At 36.8% G+C, this 19,788-nt stretch overlaps 1 protein-coding gene across 1 annotated transcript; it reads left to right on the forward strand.

Annotated features, from left to right (window-relative positions):
- Window positions 1-17,813: 17,813 nt before the first annotated feature.
- Window positions 17,814-18,928, forward strand: LOC149220834 (auxin-responsive protein SAUR32-like). The gene has a single exon (XM_089382865.1). The coding sequence runs from the start codon at window positions 18,235-18,237 to the stop codon at window positions 18,709-18,711; it is 477 nt and encodes a 158-aa protein (XP_089238991.1). The 5' UTR covers window positions 17,814-18,234; the 3' UTR covers window positions 18,712-18,928.
- Window positions 18,929-19,788: the final 860 nt, after the last annotated feature.

The raw sequence follows: 19,788 nt of genomic DNA on the forward strand, positions 1-19,788 counted from the left end.
CTAGAACGATCACCGACACATTGATGACCATGATCCGATGGGGTGGTAAAAGCACTAGAAAAATCATTATCACCATCCTCATCATCATGATCATGATCTTCACCCTCATCATCATGACCACCATCATTATTTAATGGATGTGTTATTGCATGATGCCCTGCAGCCCTCATCGTTGTCAGTTCCCTCCTAGATTTGATGACATGTCGCATAAGAGATATCAAATCCTACAGATAGGTCTTCTAGAGATCCACAAACATCGGATTTGTAGTGATTTCTCAAGGCCTCATAGGGAAATAGTCCTTTCCGAACTACAACTCTGACCAATCTATCATAGTAGTCCATCTGACATCGCATAGTAGGCCTCCACCCCCAAATGCACATGGCCCCCTAAGGATGTGCCTAACCCTCACCCTCTTAGGCCTCATCCATCTCCTCATCTCCTATGACATTCTATGGGGGAGGAGGCGTGTTCGCATCATATTTTTCGATGTCTACAAAATATATAATACATAAAATAATTTGACATTTTCATTAAACAAATAATTAAAACAAGTTAAAGAACATGCTAGAATAAATTTTATTCTAATTCATTAAAACAAGAAAATGAAACTAGATTAATTTAAAGAAAACACTAATATTACCTCTATCATCTAGAGGCTCATCCAATATGAAGAATATTTTGGGAGGCCGTCTCCAATCAATCCTCACATATGAATACCCCAACATGACAAATGCATGGTCATCTACACTAGGCAGTCTCTCTAGTGCCTCGTTTGAAATCCTTGTCGGAAACTTCTGCATGCCCCTCTTGGGCATCATCTGCCTCCACATTCTCATCTGGGCCTCAGTGATCAGCCTAGTAGGAAGACGGTCAAATATAGGCCTCGTCTCTGGAAACCTCTCAAAACATAAACAAAAAATCTCAGAAGCAAAAGAGAATGTCTCCCTCCTCTGTCTCGACAATGCACGACATCTATTTACAGACGTGAAAAAATGCCTAAAAAAAATAGTAGACCATAGGATGCAACATGGAACCTAAATAAAAGCATAAACATAATACATAAGGGGGAAACTAATGTGTTTCCCATCGCCACAAGAATGTGAAATGGTGTTGACTAATAATGAGAGGCACCAAGCCTCCTCTGTATCAAAAGAAAATATTTGTAGTTTTCCACCATAGACCTGAAAATTTGATGGATAGACCGCATGAGGCTTGACATATCTCAAAGTGTGTGCAAGTTGACTCTTATTTGCAACACCACTGGGGACATCACAGAACTAGGGAAAATCCTCCCTTGTCCCAGATAGGCCAGTGATAAATTATATATCATCCTTAGTGGGCCTATACCACAACTCAAGGCAAACATAAAAAGCCTGCTTCTAGACATTCCATCAGCAGATCAGATGTGTCAATAAGACCGAGTGCAAATTCGAGGATGTCCCCTCCTCATAGTACTTGAGGAGGCCTACATTCCTCAAGAGCACTCAGGTCATTGTAGTAATAAGACAAGGGTATACATCCCTCTCCTTCTCTCTCGCCTACCATGGTTGGAACATATTCTATGGCTCTGCCTCCTTCTTCTACTATTTTTCTCCCTCTATTGACATCTATGCTACATCATTGACATATAAAATACATCAGCCCGATACAAAAAATTCATTTTTTTTTATTAAATGAAACATGTGTTTATAACTATGGAAACATAACTTTCATTCTAAAAAGAAAACTCCAGCATGCTCAAAACACAGTAATGTACTGGCTCTAGTGTGCTTTCAACTTTAACCACACCAGAAATGGTGAACACATAAGTATAATGCACTGTTAGTGTTTGAAAAATTTAAATTTTCATAGCGGTGCGACATACTTGTGCACTAGTGCTCACATTGCATCCTTCTCAGTGCATTTATATTTACAAAATTCACTGCCACAACAACGGTGCATTATGTTCACGCACCAAAAATTGGTGCACCTTGTAAATTTATAGGGCACACCACTGTCGGTGTGTGTCAAACAAATCGAGCATATCGCGTGTCAATTTTTTTTTGCAAAAACAATGAAAAATTAAACCTAATTTGCAATTCTAATCCAGAAAAAACTTAAATTAGAAAGAAACATGGAGATTACATAGACATTTGGTCGTTAGGGAGGAATTGTGGACATGTAATTAAGAAAAACAAATTTTCACACTGTTTGAAAAAATTGGAAACTCAACAATGAGCACAATACAGAAAGGTGGTGAGCTAGAGAAGCATCGACGTCAACCTGGTGCTTGCACATGGTAAGAGTGGAACTGGTGCTTCAGAGCTATCCTGCACTATAGATGGTAAAAATGAAAATTACGATTGGGAGGGTTTTTTTATTTAACCCTCCTTTAGTGTGCATCTCAAACCACGCCGGGGTGGCCTATATCCAAAATCACCATGTTTTTTTTAATTTAAAATTATCAAGGTGCTTTATCAAGATGAAATGGGGATTTAATTTACTTGTAACACACCAATGTTGTGTTCTTACAACAACGCTAATATTTTTTTAGAAATTAGAAACCCTCTATCGGTATGCTTTATACGACACCCTGGAGCATTTTCAAACATTTACCGCACTGGAACGTCATTTTTGAATAACACTGGTACATTTTACTATATGAGGAAGTTTGGTACTAGTGAATATTCAAGCACTGGTGCACTAGGGTATTTAACACACCATGGTTTTTTATTTTTCAAAAAAAATAATTCTACAGTGCACCATGTTATATGCAGCTCCTATCGATGTATTGATAAGAAATCACTTATGTGCATTATTAATTTAGATGCATTGTCAAAGAAACATCCACTACAACATCCGCCCACCCACCTCCACTAGTGACCTTTGTTACAAATTTTTGGGCTATTTTATAGGGGCCTCCACAAAAACGTTCATTAGAAGGTCTTTTCCTTACAGTGGACTCTTCAGTTGAGAACCTCATGCGATCCTAAGACATGTCACATAGATGCATATGATGATTTAATATGTTGACCTTGTTAGGTAGCAAGTTATTTATGCTACTATAATTCTCAAATATTTCTAAGGAAAGCATTGATATGTTCTTCTTCAATTAAAAACAAAATTTGTTCCTATAGATGTGTAGCTAGACTTGCACCACTAGCTCGTCCATATCATTTTCTAATTTCCCTTGTAGCTTCAAACTTAAACTAAAAGTAATGAAAACATGGATTTATTCTTGTGTTGATTTGGGGGCTTCTCTTGAGGTCTAAATATATTCTCTATGATTTTTTCACTCATAATCTACCGTACATAATACCCCTTGCAAGTAGTCACATTGCTTCTAGTTGGCCTCTAATAGGTACACTAATGAGGAATTTGAAGGGTAACTCCCTCACTTCCCACAAAATTTTCAAATTTTATGCTTCCTTTGCTGTTGGGCTTGACCTTCTCCTTGACTTAAATTGATGGAGGTTACCCATTTGATTGACATGTGCACCATTGTTCTAGTTGATTTGTAATATACTATATCTCTTATAACTGAGATATTTTCTCTTTGGTTATCCTCTAAAATAATATTCATTAGATTGAAAGTTCTTGCATAATCATTGGAAACTACATATACCCATTACATATATTAGCCTAACATGAAAGGTGCATAGGATCAGGGAATTGGTTATGGGGGTTTAGCTATCTATGTGCACAAGTATCTAGTTTTTTAGTGATGAGGAGACCAAAATATTGATTAATTTAGCCCTGGGGCCTCTCACAACTACATATCCATAATTCTGACCAAGATAGTAGCACATTTCCCCATGGAGGACCCTCGTTATATTTATGGGGAGAAAATCATAGTTTCTAGGGAAGAAAATGCTTGTTTAGATTTCGGATATTGGAGGCAAATGAGCGAGTAAGATTCAATCCAATTTGAGGTATTTTTAGAAATTGCAGCCTTGGGGTTACAGTGAGTGAATCCTTGGGAAACCAAGGGAGGATAACATTTGGGATATTTTGGAACTATAAAAGAAGGGTTTTGATGAAACTTTATTTTTTTAGTAAATAACACTTTCACCTTGGTTTTCTCCTTCAATTTAGATCAATTTTTCCAAAGGAGGTCTTAGGATGAGGCCCCTGAAGCGATGGAAAAAGATGAGGGAGGCATCCTATCTCAATTTTTGGATTTTTGGGCTATTTTATAGGGGCCTCCACAAAAACCTTCATTAGAAGGTCTTTTCCTTATAGTGGACTCTTTAGTTGAGAACCTCATGCTATCCTAAGACATGCCACATAGATGGATATGATGATGTAATATGTTGACCTTGTTAGGTAGCAAGTTATTTATGCTACCATAATTCTCAAATATGTCCAGGGAAAGCATTGATATGTTCTTCTTCAATGAAAAAAGGATGTGTTCCTATAATTGTGTAGCTGGACTTGCACCACTGGCTCATCCATATCCTTCTTTAATTTCCCTTGTACCTTCAAACTTCAACTATTAGTAATGAAAACATGGATTTATTCTTGTGTTGATTTGGGGGCTTCTCTTGAGGTCTAAATATATTCTCTAGGCTTTTTTCACTCATGATATACCATATATAATACTCCTTGCAAGTAGTCACATTGCTTCTAATTGGCCTCTAATAGGTACATTAATGTGGACATTGAAGGGTAACTTGCTCACATCCCACAACCTTTTCAAATTTTATGCTTCCTTCACTATTGGGCTTGACCTTCTCCTTGACTTAAACTAATGGACATTACCCATTCGATTGACATGTGCACCATTGTTATAGTTGATTTGTAATATACAATATCTCTTATAACTGAGAGCTTTTCTCTTTGGTTATCCTCTAAAATAATATTCATAAGATTGAAATTTCTTGGATAATCACTGGAAACTACATATACCCATTATAGATATTAGCCTAACATGCAAGGTGCATAGGATTGGAGAATTGGTTTTTGGGGTCTAGCTATCTATGTGCACAAGTATCTAGTTTTTTAGTGGTGAGGAGACCAAAATATTGATAAATTTAGCCCTGGGACCTCTCATAATTCTCACAATTACATATCCATAATTCTAACCAAGATGGTAGTGCATTTCCCCATGGAGGACCCTGTTTATGTTTATGGGGAGAAAAACGTGATTTCTATGGAAGAAAATATTTGTTTAGATTTCAGATATTGGAGGCAAATGAGTGAGTAATATTCAATCCAATTTGAGGTGTTTTTAGAACTTACAACCTTGGGGTTATAATGAGTGAATCCCTGGGAAACCAAGGGAGGATAACATTTGGGATCTTTTGGAACTATAAAAGAAGGGTTTTGATGAAACTTTATTTTTTTTTAGTAAATAACACTTTCACCTTGGTTTTCTCCTTTAATTCAAATCAATTTTTCCAAAGGTGGTCTTAGGATGAGGCCCTTGAAGTGATGGAAAAAGATGAGGAGACATCCTATCTCAATTTTGGGGCTCAAGAAAAATCAGTAGCATTGGGTAGGTAACTAATGCAGCACTATAACATTGAATACATGGTTACTGATGTGTTATATGGACTTGTGATGGACAAAGGAGTGTTCAAGTAGCAAAACTAAGTTTACAAGTTGAATTTTGAGGCTTTGGAACATGAATCCCTAGGGGTCTTGATGAGGGGAAACTCGAAGAAAATAAAAGGAAAGTTACCCTAGGTATGTCAAGGACACAATAAGGAAGTTTTAATGAGATTAATATAACTTAAAAGATCCTTCTTTTTCCTTGAAATTCACCTCCTAATAAAGTCATTTTTCTGAATCCAAAAGGCTTGGGAGAAGGTCCCATAACTAAGGGAAAACTCTAGGAAAATCATCAAGTATATGCTGGAAGCTTGGGAATATGATGTAGTGCTACATAAATGGTTAATTATGTCATATAACACCCCATTAATGACTTACATTGCACTACATTGGCCTAGGAGACCCAAAAATTGAATAAAAACCTCAACTTTTGACCATGTAACTTAATAAAGAAGGCCCAAAGAATAATATAGCACTAGATAGATGGTTAATGGAGCACTATTGAATAACATAAAATCTAGTGGAGAACTATGTCATAGTACTAAGCATTAGTGATGCACTACAGAGGTGAGAGAGGGAAAAATTTTATGCAAAAACCTCAAATTTTGGATGAAGGAAGTCGTCCGGTGTAATGATGATGAATTGTAGTGCAATATGGAGTTGAGGGAAAGTTCAAGGGACCTTTAATGCATCCTTGAACATAAGGGGAGTTTATAGTGTTGCATAGGTGACTTATACTATTTTATAGAGGTATAAAGAGGCAAAAATTGGTGAAAACCCTCAAAATTTGAGTTAATAAAACCTTGTAGTGCAACACTAATGATAAGTGTTTCATTATAGCGCATGGTAGAGGATTATGTCAATGTTATAGGAAGAAAAATTACTAAAAATTTAGACAGTCAACTAATGTTTGAGATTTTCCAAACGATTACCTTAGTTAATTAGGATGAGATGGGTATTTTGAGCTACTTGATTGGCTGATAATCCCTAACTAATCCCATAAGTTTCTATCGCTTTTATCTAAAGGGCCTATCAAAACTTCCAAACATTTGATAGGATTGGTAAGATGATCTCTACACTTGGTGAAAAGGTGGGGCCCCTCAATTCCATCCAAGCAAACCCACAACATTAAAATACTTGTATTTTCAAATAAAAATAATAATGTAAATTCCAAAAAAAATGACATTAAAGAATAATAATACTACAACATAATATCACATTTAATAAATAGTAAAGTTTACATATCAAATATGGATATTGTTAAGTAGTTAGATTTACCTATTCGATTCATTCAATTCTCTTTATAATTTATTAATAACTATTGTAGCTATATAAATTAAATGGTTGAATCAAGCGGTCAAGCAAGGGTTCCCTAAACCATGGACTCAAAGCCTCATTATCCCTACTTTTTAAAGTGGGGATACAAATAACCCCTCTAATTATTGGACAATTATGATCAACCCTCTTCTAGCCAAGTTATATGGTATTATTTTGGAAAGGAAGTTGAGCATATGGCTTGAAAGTGAAGGTAAGCAGGCTAAAGGCCATGCGGGTTTTAGAAAGCAACACTCAACAACTGACCACCTCGTTACACTTAGGATCATTGTGGAGGAATGCCGCAATGATAAATCCAATCTCTTTTGTTGCTTTGTGGACTTTAGAAAGGTTTTCGATACGGTTCCTAGAAACAACCTTTGGAACATATTAGAAGAGCTAAAGGTTCCTTTTGAGTTGAGAGCTGCCGCTATAAGGTTATACGAGAATGTAATTGCCAAGTTAAAGAGCAATGAGGGGTGGTCGAAAGATATTAAGTGTAACATCATAGTTAAACAAGGTTTCCCCCTCTCCCCTACCCTATTTGGCATTTACATCGACAAGCTAGAAGGTTGTTTAGAGGAAGCAGGATGTGCTGGCACGATCTTAGCTGGGATAGTCATCATCCTTCTTCTCTACGCTGATGATATTGTTCTTCTCGCAAGGTGCCCATCTGATCTTGATAAGCAACTTATACTTCTTAAGGATTTATTCTCTCCCATGGGTATGATTGTTAACACTGACAAAGCAAAGGTTATGATTATCAAATCCAAGAAGGACACTTACGCTAATTTTATGTATGACAATAGTAACTTGGAGGAAGTGTCTTCCTACAAGTACCTAGGAATTGATATTCATCACAAGCTCAACTGGAACTATAGCATTGAGAAAAGGATTAATGGGGGATGGAAAGCTTATTTTGGTCTTTAAAATAATTGTAAAACGGCAAACCTCGTAATGTGGGATAGAGAGGAGTTCCTCTTTGAAGCTTTAGTCACTCCGGTTATCTTATATGGATGTGAGGTTTGGGGTTGTAGCATCTCTAGAGAATCCTGGAGAAATATTGAGCAAATCGAGAAGCATTTTATAATGTATAACCTAAAAATTAAAAGAAACACACCGTATCATATTCTCCTTATAGAAGTGGGTCTTTCCCTTATCGAGAGCCTAGCTATGACTAGGCTTCTGTTGTACAAACACAAACTCAATAACATAGGAGACCATAGACTTCCTAAGCTAGCTTTAAATTCCAGCCAAAACCACCTAAGGCTCAAACGAGGTTGGTATAAAGACACTAGGGCCTGGTTAAACCATTTCAAAGAAAAAATGTGGTGTGAGAAAGATTTAGCAGTTAAAAGAAAATTAAGATATTATGAGGAGGTCATCAAGCCCACCCTAGAATATCAAAAGTATCTCTCTATTTTATCTAGCTCAAAGAAGAAAATTAGTATAGCCAAGATTAGAATGAACTCTCATGAGCTCCATAGTGAAACGGGTCATTAGGCAGTTCCTAAAACACCATGGACAAACATCGAGGGTGAAAATCACTTCCTCTTAGAGTGCCCCGCGTACAACCACAATAGATCTTAGTTTCAAAATCTTTGTTGCAATACTGACCTTCCTAGTCTTTTACGTTGTCAAAATTACAGTGATTTCAGGAGGCTTCTCTCCAAGCTTTTTGAGCATAGGAATAAAATCTTAAATCAAACTAAATAATTCGTTTCTTTAGGTCTGATAGTCCAAAGTTTGGTCTCGGTGGATGTTAATCATCATCATCAAATATTTATAGGGGTCAAAACACTTATCACATAATACAATCATAAAAATTAACTAAATTATAGCTTTATTTTAATTCATTATTATTATTTTTATTAATTATAAAAATAATTTATATATAACTTAAACATATGTACATTAAAAAAATCTTGTAACAAAATTTTTAACCATAGAGATTCACTTTTGTTTTATCATAAATATTTTTAATATTTAAATTGGTTTTGTTACAATACCATGGACTAATATCATGACTTACTAATACCCATATCCAATAAACATGTTCATATAACATTTTTTTAATCAATAAATTTAATTAAAAAGTAAATAAAACATAACTATGTCCAACTTTTGATTTGTGATTATTATTAAAATTTTCCAAAATATTCTATAAAATTTAAATCTCTACTATCTATTTAATATTAATAATTATTAATAACTAAATCACAATTTTAAAATATATATTTCAAAAAATATATACTTATAATTATTTTTTAGTTTTTTAATTGGAAAATGCAAAATAATTATTAATTAGACTATTTCGGAAAGTAAAGCAGGCTCTCCATCATTCCTTATGATCCCACGCATTCCGGCCAAATGATAGCAACTCTCCAATTTTGACACCATAGTAGCAGACGGTCTCTTAGTCCTCAAAATTCAATTTATGTGTTTCTAACTTGTGTTTTTAAAATATTGTTTTTTTACCATTTTAATATTATTTTTTAAATATTTTAAATAAATTATAAATTTGATAAGCATTTTTATTTATTAAATATTTTTTTTATAAATTTATTTTACAGATATTTTATATTTATTTTTAAAATAAAATGTTTTATATTTATTTTTCTCATTATATGAAAAATATGAATGATAAGAATGTGATGTTTACACATCCACAAATAAATTGATACATATATATTTAATAACTAGATCACCTCTCATCTTTCAATAATGAAAAGTAAGATTATAATTTTTCTACCATTTGAATTGGAATAAAATAATTATATTTGACAGAGTGGCAAAGGAGGTAACATTGTAGTGAGCAGTTCACATATAGGGACTTTTCAACACTACTCAAAGGCTTACCTTTTATGTATGGGGATATTTACAAGTTATAGGTGGATTTAATAAAAAAAAAATTAACTGTAACGGGTATAATTTATTATTGAGGTATGGTTGGGCCTAAGCCTAATCAACCGTCTTTACACAACTTTTCTTTGCATCTAAATGCTTCTTGTTCAATTTTGCGCTTGAATTAAGGAATACAATATGAGGTAGCGCTTTTATCATTGATGTTGAGAGCTCCCGGTGCTAAGAGACATCCTTTGTTTGCCATTTCATCTGCCTCACTATTCAAACTTCTGAGAATATGATATATTTTGAAGGAAGTGAAATCTTGCAGAATTATCTTTAACCTTTTCAGAGACTTGTTGAGAATAACGTTGTTGAACTGATCGTCCGAGATGATCTTCTTAATGAGGATTTCGGAATCTCCGAATGCTTGGCATTCTTTGATGCCTTTGTCCCGGACTATTTGGCAGGGTTTTGTGAGAGCAAGGAGCTCTGCCTGATTGTTTGTGCGAATACCAAGCCCCCAGCAAAAGCGAACTTTTCTAGGATTGCCTGAGAAGTAGATGACTCCTCCAGCTCCCGCAGCCCCCGGATTTCCCTTGGAGGCACCGTCGAAAAAGATTGAAGTTGTGTTCTGGATCTTCCACCAAGTTTGAAAGGCAGCTTCAGGTTCTCTAATTTTCCAAGATGGAATGGGGAGGGGAAGGGGGAGGGAATGGGCTTTGCTTATGGGATGAGGGCTATGAAGGTTCAGCCATACCTTTTCTGAGGGGAGGAGGGAGGAGTCTGATTTTTGGGAATGCGGGAGAACAGTTTCAAGAAGAAAAGCTTTTGCAATTGAGGCAGATTTAGCAGGAGAGCGTGTAGAGTTGTTGAAGATCGAGTCATTCCGGGCAAGCCAGATTTCCCAACATACAAATTTGGGGATGGAGAGCCAAATGTGAAACCAAAGGGATTTATTGGGGATATTATGAGGGTAACATTGAAACCATTCAGTAAAGAGATCTGCCACGGAGCTGTGCTGGGGAGGGGAGGCGTGCAGTCCAAGAAGAGTTAATTTCCAAACTTCTTTGGCAAAATCACAATCAATGAACAGATGAGAGGCTGTTTCTCCAGAGTTTCTGCACATTGCGCATCTATGAGGCCCAGCGATATTACGTTTTGACAGATTATCCCCTGTGAGCTGTTTATTCTGCATAAGAATCCAAAAAAAGAAGTTGACTTTGGGTAACCCATTGGTGCTCCAAACCTGTTTCCATAACGCTGGAGTTCTCAGTCTGTCTTTTTTGGGTTGTAGGGCAATGTAACCCAAAGCTGAAGTATAAGATCCAGAATCACCCCACCCCCATCTGTCTGCGCTGTTGCGATGGACCGGCGCTGCGTTTGAGAGCAGCCTTTTGAGGATTGTGAGTTGATAGTGGAGCTGCGCCAGAACGGGAGGGACTACCCAGTTAGTCCAATTCCCTTTACTATCCCATGCGGAGATATCATTCAGCTTTCTTATACCTGCTCTGTGGAGCCATTCTCTTAGCTCGCGGATTTCTTCGTGGGAGTTAAGAGGGGGGCTATTCATGATGCGATCTTTCCAGAGTAGGATTTTCTCCCCGTTGCCAGGTATGCGATACAATTGTTTCCTGAAACTGCTGATGCATTTCCTACAGAAATTCCAGGTATGTGTGCCTGCGAGAGTATTATTTGCCGACAGATGCCTGAGAGAGATCCCCTGCGCATATTTGGAGGTGAGCGTTTCACTGACAGGATGTGTGGGATCTGAATATATTTTCCAAGGGAGCTTGCATCCAAGTGACGGATTAGATAAAGTGGGGTCTCTAATCTGTAGACCTTCGTCCAATATTGGCCGCTTGACAAGATCCCAGTTTTCCAAATGCAATTTACTGTGATTGCCTCTGCCTCCTTTCCTGAGAAAGTATCTCAGGAGACATGAGATCTGTTCCATTATGTGTTTCGGAGCCAGAAGGAAAGAGGCTTGATATATGGGGAGAGCAGATAAGACAGATTTAAGTAAGATAGTTTTCCCTCCCTTGGTGAGCCAGTAACCTCCCCAGGAGGTGATCTTGTCTTTAATTTTGCTAATGATGCCCTGCCGCAGAGATCTGTTGTTGACACCAGATGTGAGAGGTAAGTCGAGGTATTTGATGCTATCCCAATGGGCGAAGCACTCAAAACCAAGAATCTGGGCTATGGTGTTGAGATTGTGTTGGCTTACATTCCATCCATAGATCGAACTCTTTTTGTCATTTATCACAACTCCTGAAGCTCTGCAATAACTTTTTAGCACAGAATCGAAGTTAGCTGCTATTCTAGTAGAGGCTCTGCCTAGGAGTAGGGAGTCGTCTGCAAAGAGAGCATGATTTATAGGCTTGAGAGCATTTGCAGTTCGGATTCCTGGGAGATCACCAGTGTTCATTTCTGCAGCCAGCTTCCTGCTGAGAGTATCTGCCATGAGTATATACAGAAAAGGTGAGAGTGGACAACCTTGCCTTAGTCCACGATGGGCTTGGAAGAAGGATGTTGGGCGGCCGTTGACCATGGGGGCTATCCAAGGGTTTGAGATGCATGCTTTAATGAGATTGATAAACTGAGTAGGGAAGCCGAAGGATCGGAGGACTTGGAGAAGAAAGGAGTGGTTGACTCTGTCGAATGCATTAGCCATGTCAAGCTTGATCAACATCCCCTTCTCTTTCCTCTGTTTGCTAGAGTGGATAGCTTCCTGCACTTGAATGATGTTGTCCAAGATGTGTCTGCCTTTGACGAACCCCCCTTGGGCGCTGGATATTAATTTGTCAAGTATGGGTTTGATTCTATTTCCAATGATTTTGGACAAGATTTTGTAGGAGGCGTTGCAAAGAGAGATGGGCCTAAACCTGCCGAAAGTTTCCGGGTTAGCCTCTTTTGGAATTAGAGCAAGAAAGGTGGAGTTGATGCCTCCCCCAACCTTGGCTTTTCCAAAAAAACCTTGTATCATTTTCAGCAGATATGTTTTGATGATGTCCCAGCAGACTTTGTAGAAGTGTATTGTAAATCCGTCTGGCCCAGGGGTGTTATCTGATTCCATTGCCCATATGACCTTGATGATTTATTCTTCAGATAAGGGTTTCAGTAAAGCCTGGTTGTCCTCATGGGTGATGAGGTGGGGAATATAGGAGAGGAGATCTTCAGTGTCTTCTATGCTACCTTCATTCCTTGAGCCATAGAGATTTTTAAAATGGTTTTCAGCTACAGTTTTAATTTGGTCAAATTTGTTGCAAATCTGTCCTTCTTCATTCTTGATCTCAGTGATGTGATTTCGAGATAGGTGGGCTTTATACTGGCGGTGGAAGAAAGAGGTGTTTCGATCTCCTTCCTTTAACCATATACTGCGAGATTTGAGCCTCCAGTGCTCTTCTTCCCTTTTGAAAGCTTGATGGGTATTTCTTTCATAAGCTGCCTCTTTGTTTAAAATTTCAGGGGTAATGTGGAGACCTTCCATTCCAATTTGCAAAGTTTCCAGCTGCTGAACTTCATCTTTTCTCTGCTGGGTAGAGGGGTTGGGGAGTTTCCTTAGCCACTCTTTTAAGGCTTTTTTGGTGGCTTTTAATTTTTGCTCCCACACATAGCTTGGGGATCCATTGATGGGGATATCCCAAGCCGATTGGATAGTGTCCAGAAAGCCTGCTTTTTCAATCCAGAGAGGATTGAATTTAAAGGGGATAGGCCCAAGGTCTTCCTCAGGGACCATAAGGAGTTGAATTGGCTTATGATCTGAGGAGAGTTTGGGGAGAATTTTTGATGAGATAAGGAGGTTTTCCAACAACATGGAGCTTTGGATTAGAAATCTATCCAGCCGGGCAGCAATATGGTCAGGCCTAGTTCTATTATTGGTCCAAGTATATTTGCCTCTCACCGGGGCAAAATCTAGCAGGTCCCTCTACTGCATTAATTCCTCTACCAAAGGCAGCAGCTGATCTCTGTTGTTGTTTCCCCCCCTTTTTTCCTTTGGCTTCATGACTAAGTTAAGGTCTCCTCCCAGGATGATGTTATTTAGGGAGTGGATATCTAAGAAAACCGAGAGAGTATTCCAGCATTCTCTTTTTTCTGCATAAATGACAGGAACATAGAGATTGAATAAGGCTATAGTTAACTTACTTTCAAGGTGCTTGAGCTCAGTGAAGATCCAGTGTTGGGTCTCATGGGAGTTCAACAGGTGGAACTGATCTTCCGACCAGAGAGTTGCAACGCCTCCCGAAGTTCCCCTTGAGCTGACTGCTATGCCTTCGTTCTTCTTCCATTTAGACTTGTTGATATCCATAAGGGCTTGCCCTTCGATTTTGGTCTCTTGGAGCAAGAGGATATCTGAGGGCTCTATTTTCATCAGATCTTTGACCGCTTCAATTTTTGGTTGGGTCCCCAGGCCTCTGCAGTTCCAAGAGACTATACACATTATTTACCTGGCGAGGGATTTGGGATTCCTCCCTTAGTGGATCTTCCTCTAGTATTTCTTCCTATAGTCATCTCTATTGTGGACTGGCTGCCTTGCATTTTTAGGCGTTCTGCCTCCTCCTCCCTGACTGCTTTGTGGGTCTTCCTACCTGTTTTCTTCGAGGGTCTCTCATAGGTCTCATCCTCTGAGGAGTCTGAGGGTTCTGGCACTTTTTTCTTCTTTGTTATATCTGCATACGAAGGCATGGAGGGGCTACCCTGAGGAGAACCAGACGAGACATCTCCGCCTCCATCTTTATTTGCATGTGGATCTTCGACCTGTGCTGGAGTAGTCAGATCAGTTTCTGGGGGATCTGGTGGAGAGGTTCCTTTGGGGATTGGGATCTCATCCAGGTTCTGAGGGGTTCCATTTTCATTGCTGGGTTTTTCTTGGTTATTCCCCTTTGTAGCTCCTTTCCCACCTACTTTTGCATGGCCCATTTTCTGAACTGAGATCCATTGATCTCCCTTGGGGGTGTGGCTCTGCTCTTCCGCTTTTTTCTTGCAGTATTTTGCAAAGTGTCCATAGCCATGGCAGTGTCTGCATTTAAAGGGGATCTGCTCGTAATCCAGCTCTTGAATATGGGACCATCCAGCCACTGTGAGTTTTATTGCTTCAAGTAGTCCTTCTTCCAGATCTACTTCCACGCATATTCCTGGCACAGGAGTACTGATCTTTCCTTACAGCCTGATCAATGTATTTACCAAGGGAGTTGCCGATAATTTGGAGAGATTTATGACTCCAGCAATGCAGGGGAAGATGGGGAAGTCGCACCCACACTGGAACCACAGAAGGAACATCCTGGGTCAGATCAAAATCTGGAGACCATTTATTTAAATATAATCCCTGCGGCCCCATGAAATATGGCCCGTTCCTGAAGATGAGACTCCGGTCTTCTGCTGATTCGAACACGAATACAAAGAAGCCTTTACCTACAAAATATGATTTGATTCCTTCCTTGATCAGAGGGGACCAGTTTCTCTTGATCCAGTCTTCAACAGATTTGGGCGATGGCCAGAGGCCGGTGAACTGCCCAATGAGCCCTCTATCGGCTAGATTCAATGCAGAGCGACAAGTTTCTTCCTCAGGGAGGGCCACCGTGGGGATGCAGTCTTTTTTCTTGACAAATTTCTGTTGTTGTGCAGAGGGAGGACGTTTGCTGCATGCATCAACCATTTTTCGAAAATCGAGGACTTCAGGAGGGAGAGGGGGGGTTCTAAATCCCCATCGCTAGGCATGGCTGCCAGGAGGGCCGCAGCTGCTCTGTAGCAGGCGTGCGCAACACAGGTGCGGCGCAGGAGCTTAGGGGAGCTAGGTCACGTAGCCGAGCAATCAACTTCAATTTTAACTTTTAGGTTAATTTGGATTTGAGAAAAAAGAGGTGGATTTAATCATTTTAAGTACTATTTATATTATTAATTTAAGGGTTTTAAGTATTAATTAGACATAATTAATGATGTTTAAAGATTTTAAAATAGTACTTATTAATATTTTTTTGGTGAATTTTACTTAAATTTTTATGAGATATTTCATAGAACGATAAATTTGATCTTTATAATCCAAGTAACTAAAAGTATTTTTAGAGTACTAAAGCTATTTATGCATTTAAATAATGGAAAATCTCAATCTTACTTAAAATTATATTTCCTAATTTCAACTAAATAAATTAAGCCATCAAATATTTCAAACACCCTTTTTAAACTCATTAATATAAATTAAATGAATTTAAATAAATTTATGATATATTTATTGATTTAAATATTTAAAAAATTAAACAAATATCTTTAAATAAAATAAAAATAAATAAATACTCATCAAATTTGATCTAAAATCTAAATTGGAAAAATATTAATATTTTTTATTCCAATTTAACTCATAGATAAGAAAGGCGTCCATATAATATAATATAATAACAATAACCATATATCTGAAATCAATCTTATACTCTTTAAATATTAAGATTAAACAAAATAAAATTAGTATTTATTATACTTTTCATTACTTTTTTTTCAGAAAGAAAAAGCTTCATAATTTATATTAAGAGAATATAAAAATCCGGATTCATAATTTATATTAAGAGAATATAAAAATCCGGATACAGGCAAAGGCATGAGGCCTTGATGCAAATTGTTCAGAAACCTATTACTGTCCAGATGCATGGATCTTAGAAATAAACAAAAATTATGAGTGCATGGCAATACTTTTCATTACTATTATTCTTTTTAAATACATTTTTCTTTTCTTATTTAATTAAAAAAATCTATATAATATATCATATGATACAACATAATTAAGAATGGAGTTGTTTTTAGTGCGACTTTTTGGAAGTTTTTCCGTGGATTTTTCTGGTCTAATTTCTCTAAAATGCGGCAAGAATTCATTGAAATCACAAGCTTGATGGGTAAACCCTACACAATAGAAGTACCCTAAGAATTTTTCATGGTGCTGAATCTATATATACACTCAAAAAACTAATTTAAATAACACAAATCAAGATTTCACCTCAATTTTTTCCACCGGATTTCGACATCAAAACCCAAAAAATTACACTATAGACACTTCCATTAAAAATAATCCACATATTTCAATATATATAGTCAGGTCAATAAAACTGGAACCCAAAACTGAGTTCCCAACCAGATTGGATATACTCAGTTGACATTTCACCGCACTTAATTGACTTCTTCCCTACTGTTAATTTAGTAATGAATAGTTTAAATGAGACAACGCTATCCTATTTTAACATTAAGTTGATATTTGCATTTTCCTTCGCAAAAGGGGATACGAAAATGGAAAGAGGGATTTGCCCTCTGGATTGTGCGCGTGAATTTATGGTGAGAGAAATTTGCGGCGGATCTGATCATTTAACTAAGTCGGTTAAGCATCGAATCCACCGTGATCCCGCTGAATCTCCAACAAAAGGCGTGTTGTCTTCCTGTTTTTTTAATTATTTTTTTTGTAAGTAACCAGGAGAATCGGTAATTGAGCGTTTTCTTCATGTTTTTTTTAATTATTTTTTTTAAGTAACCAGGAGAATCGGTAATTGAGCTGATTTGATTTATTTTTGCCGGAATTTCAATTTCAAAAAGTTTAACGGCATATAAATACGTTGTTTTTTGGAAAGATTTTTTGGTTTATTGTCTAATCTAATTTGTTTAGAAATTTATAAAAATTTATTGAAATTACAAGTTTAAGAATGAATGGTTCATAATCTAATTTCAAAAAGGTGCTAAATTTTAGAAGAAACTTACTTCCATACGTCAAATATATACAACATAGTCGTCATCATACATACAATTATAATTGCCTCATGATACTGGAACCTTAATGGCGGAAGTTACTATTAAACTCTCCCAATCAGTTAAAATTATAAAATTATTCATAATCTAATTATTTTAAATATTTTTCAAAATACTCTATAATAAAAAAATTAATTTAAACAACACAAATCAAAATTTAACAATAATTCTTTTTCTAAAAATAAAACTCTAAATAAATAAAATAAAATAAAATAAACCACCAAATAGTTATTTCACAAAATTCCAATACTATCACAAAATTCCAATGTCCAATGTTGTTGACTCTATTTATCTACCCCATTAGGCCGGCCAACACGAGCGACTATGTCTTCGCTAGGGAGGATTTTATTCCAAACTCCAGTTTGGGAAATTAACACTGGCTCGAGCGTTAAAGCTGGGCCGATTGATTTTGGGAGATTTAGATGGCCATTAATATGCAGAAATAACATAAGATTTACACCATTTTTCGCCTTTCTTTCTGTATACGAAGAATAAACGCCGAAAAGCTCAAAAGCGCGCCTATATTTCTCCTCTCAGCGCCCACGAGATCATCTCTGTAGATTTGGAGTCTCTGTTCATTAATCTCCGGTTTACAGAGATCTGCACTAGTTCTTGAATAAAAATTGTTGTTTCTGGATTGCATCGATGTCTTCTGGGAAGTTGTTAGCTTCTATAGTGTGTGTGGAATTCCTTTCTTTAATGGGTTTTAGTCTGCTTTAACAGAAGGGACCGAAATCTTCTTTCTCTGGTGCACACTGTGAGCCATGAGCCTCAGGAGACTGAATTCTGTGAAGAATCTAGCGAGGCTAGATTCTGTGAAGAATTTAACGAAAATGGTTCGAGGGTTGGGGTCATCTCAATCTAAAGGGAAACATCATTACAGATCTCTAAGTGTTGATTCTCAGACGTGGCCCAAGTATCTGAACAGAAAGGGTTCCAGCCCTTACAGTGACGACGAAATCCCTGAAGGATGCTTGGCTGTTTATGTTGGGGAAGAACGCAAAAGATTTGTGATTCCCACTGTGTATTTATCGCATCCGATCTTCCATATGCTGCTCGATAAGGCCCATGAAGAATATGGTTTCAAGCAGAAAGAGGGTTTGACGGTGCCCTGCGCTGTGGAGATTTTTGAGGAATCGCTGTGGCTCATTGAGTGCAGTCAATCGACCTGTGGACAGTTCGACCTTGAACTATTGGTGAACAATCTCAGAATCAAGGCATCTCTCGGCCCACATGAATGAAGTGCCAGTTGAATCTGATGTGTGCTCGTACTTTGTTCAATGATAATCATCAACGATTCACACAGAGGGTTTCATAGAAGAATGTGCAGTGCAATTCCAGGAAAGGATAGTTTGGTTATTTTTATTTTCTAAAACCTGTTATTTGGTTATTTTTATTTTCTATTATATTATATTATAAAATTTATCTGGTTTATCAGTAATTTTTATTGTGCGGAGAGGCTTATTTTACAGTCCAATATGATGTGTAAGTTTTGGATTCTACAGCTAAATATAATGTGTAAGTGTGTTTGTCTATCTAACTTTGGATCTATCATGCCGTGAGAGGTATCAAATCCCTAGAGTGCAAATATGTTTTTAGATTGTGGAGTTTGAAAAAAAGTTTGCACTAACTTTGGATATATCAAGGGCCAAGAGAGATCAAATCCCTAAAAATGCGAATCTTTTTTTAAAGTAAAATTTGAAAAAAAATTTGCACCTCAAGAAATTTGATCCCTCAAGACACATAATAAATCTAAAATTACATAAATCTTGACTGATTTTTTTTATGCGCACATGTTATATTATAACATAAATTTAACTTTAAAACTTGTATTTATTTTCTTGAACTCTAGTCCTTTTATCGAACACATGCTGTATGATTTATCATGACTGCTCCTTTAATTGCATTGGAAAGTTGGTACTTCAATTTAATTTTAACTGGATATGCAAAAAAAATTAATATGGATTTTTGAGTCTAGATTTTTATAGTTATTCAGGTATTTTATTGATAGTTTTTGGAAGTGAATTGTGTATATAAAATTGAAAAAATATTGATAGTTTTTGGAAGTGAATTGTGTATATAAAATTGAAAAAATAGATATTGAATTTAAAATCAATAAAGTTTAAAGAATATGAATTAAATTCTTTATTCAAGGTTGAGAAAACAAAAATTATATTTCCATATTGTTCCATGTGAATCGAAACATTGTGAATCAGAAGCAAATTGCAAAACAAGAAATTAGTATAAAATTGGATCACAAGTGCTCCTTCTGTATATAACCAAGCTCTATAATATATTTGTTTAATGTGATACATTAT

This window comes from Pinus tabuliformis, chromosome Q, assembly GCF_031772625.1.
Source record: "Pinus tabuliformis cultivar Carrire ecotype Pingquan chromosome Q, CPIR1, whole genome shotgun sequence".
Lineage (NCBI taxonomy): Eukaryota > Viridiplantae > Streptophyta > Pinopsida > Pinales > Pinaceae > Pinus > Pinus tabuliformis.

Bases quoted from the DNA above. Each gene is read 5' to 3' on its own strand.
- LOC149220834 (XM_089382865.1), top strand. From the start codon at position 18,235: ATGAGCCTCAGGAGACTGAATTCTGTGAAGAATCTAGCGAGGCTAGAT.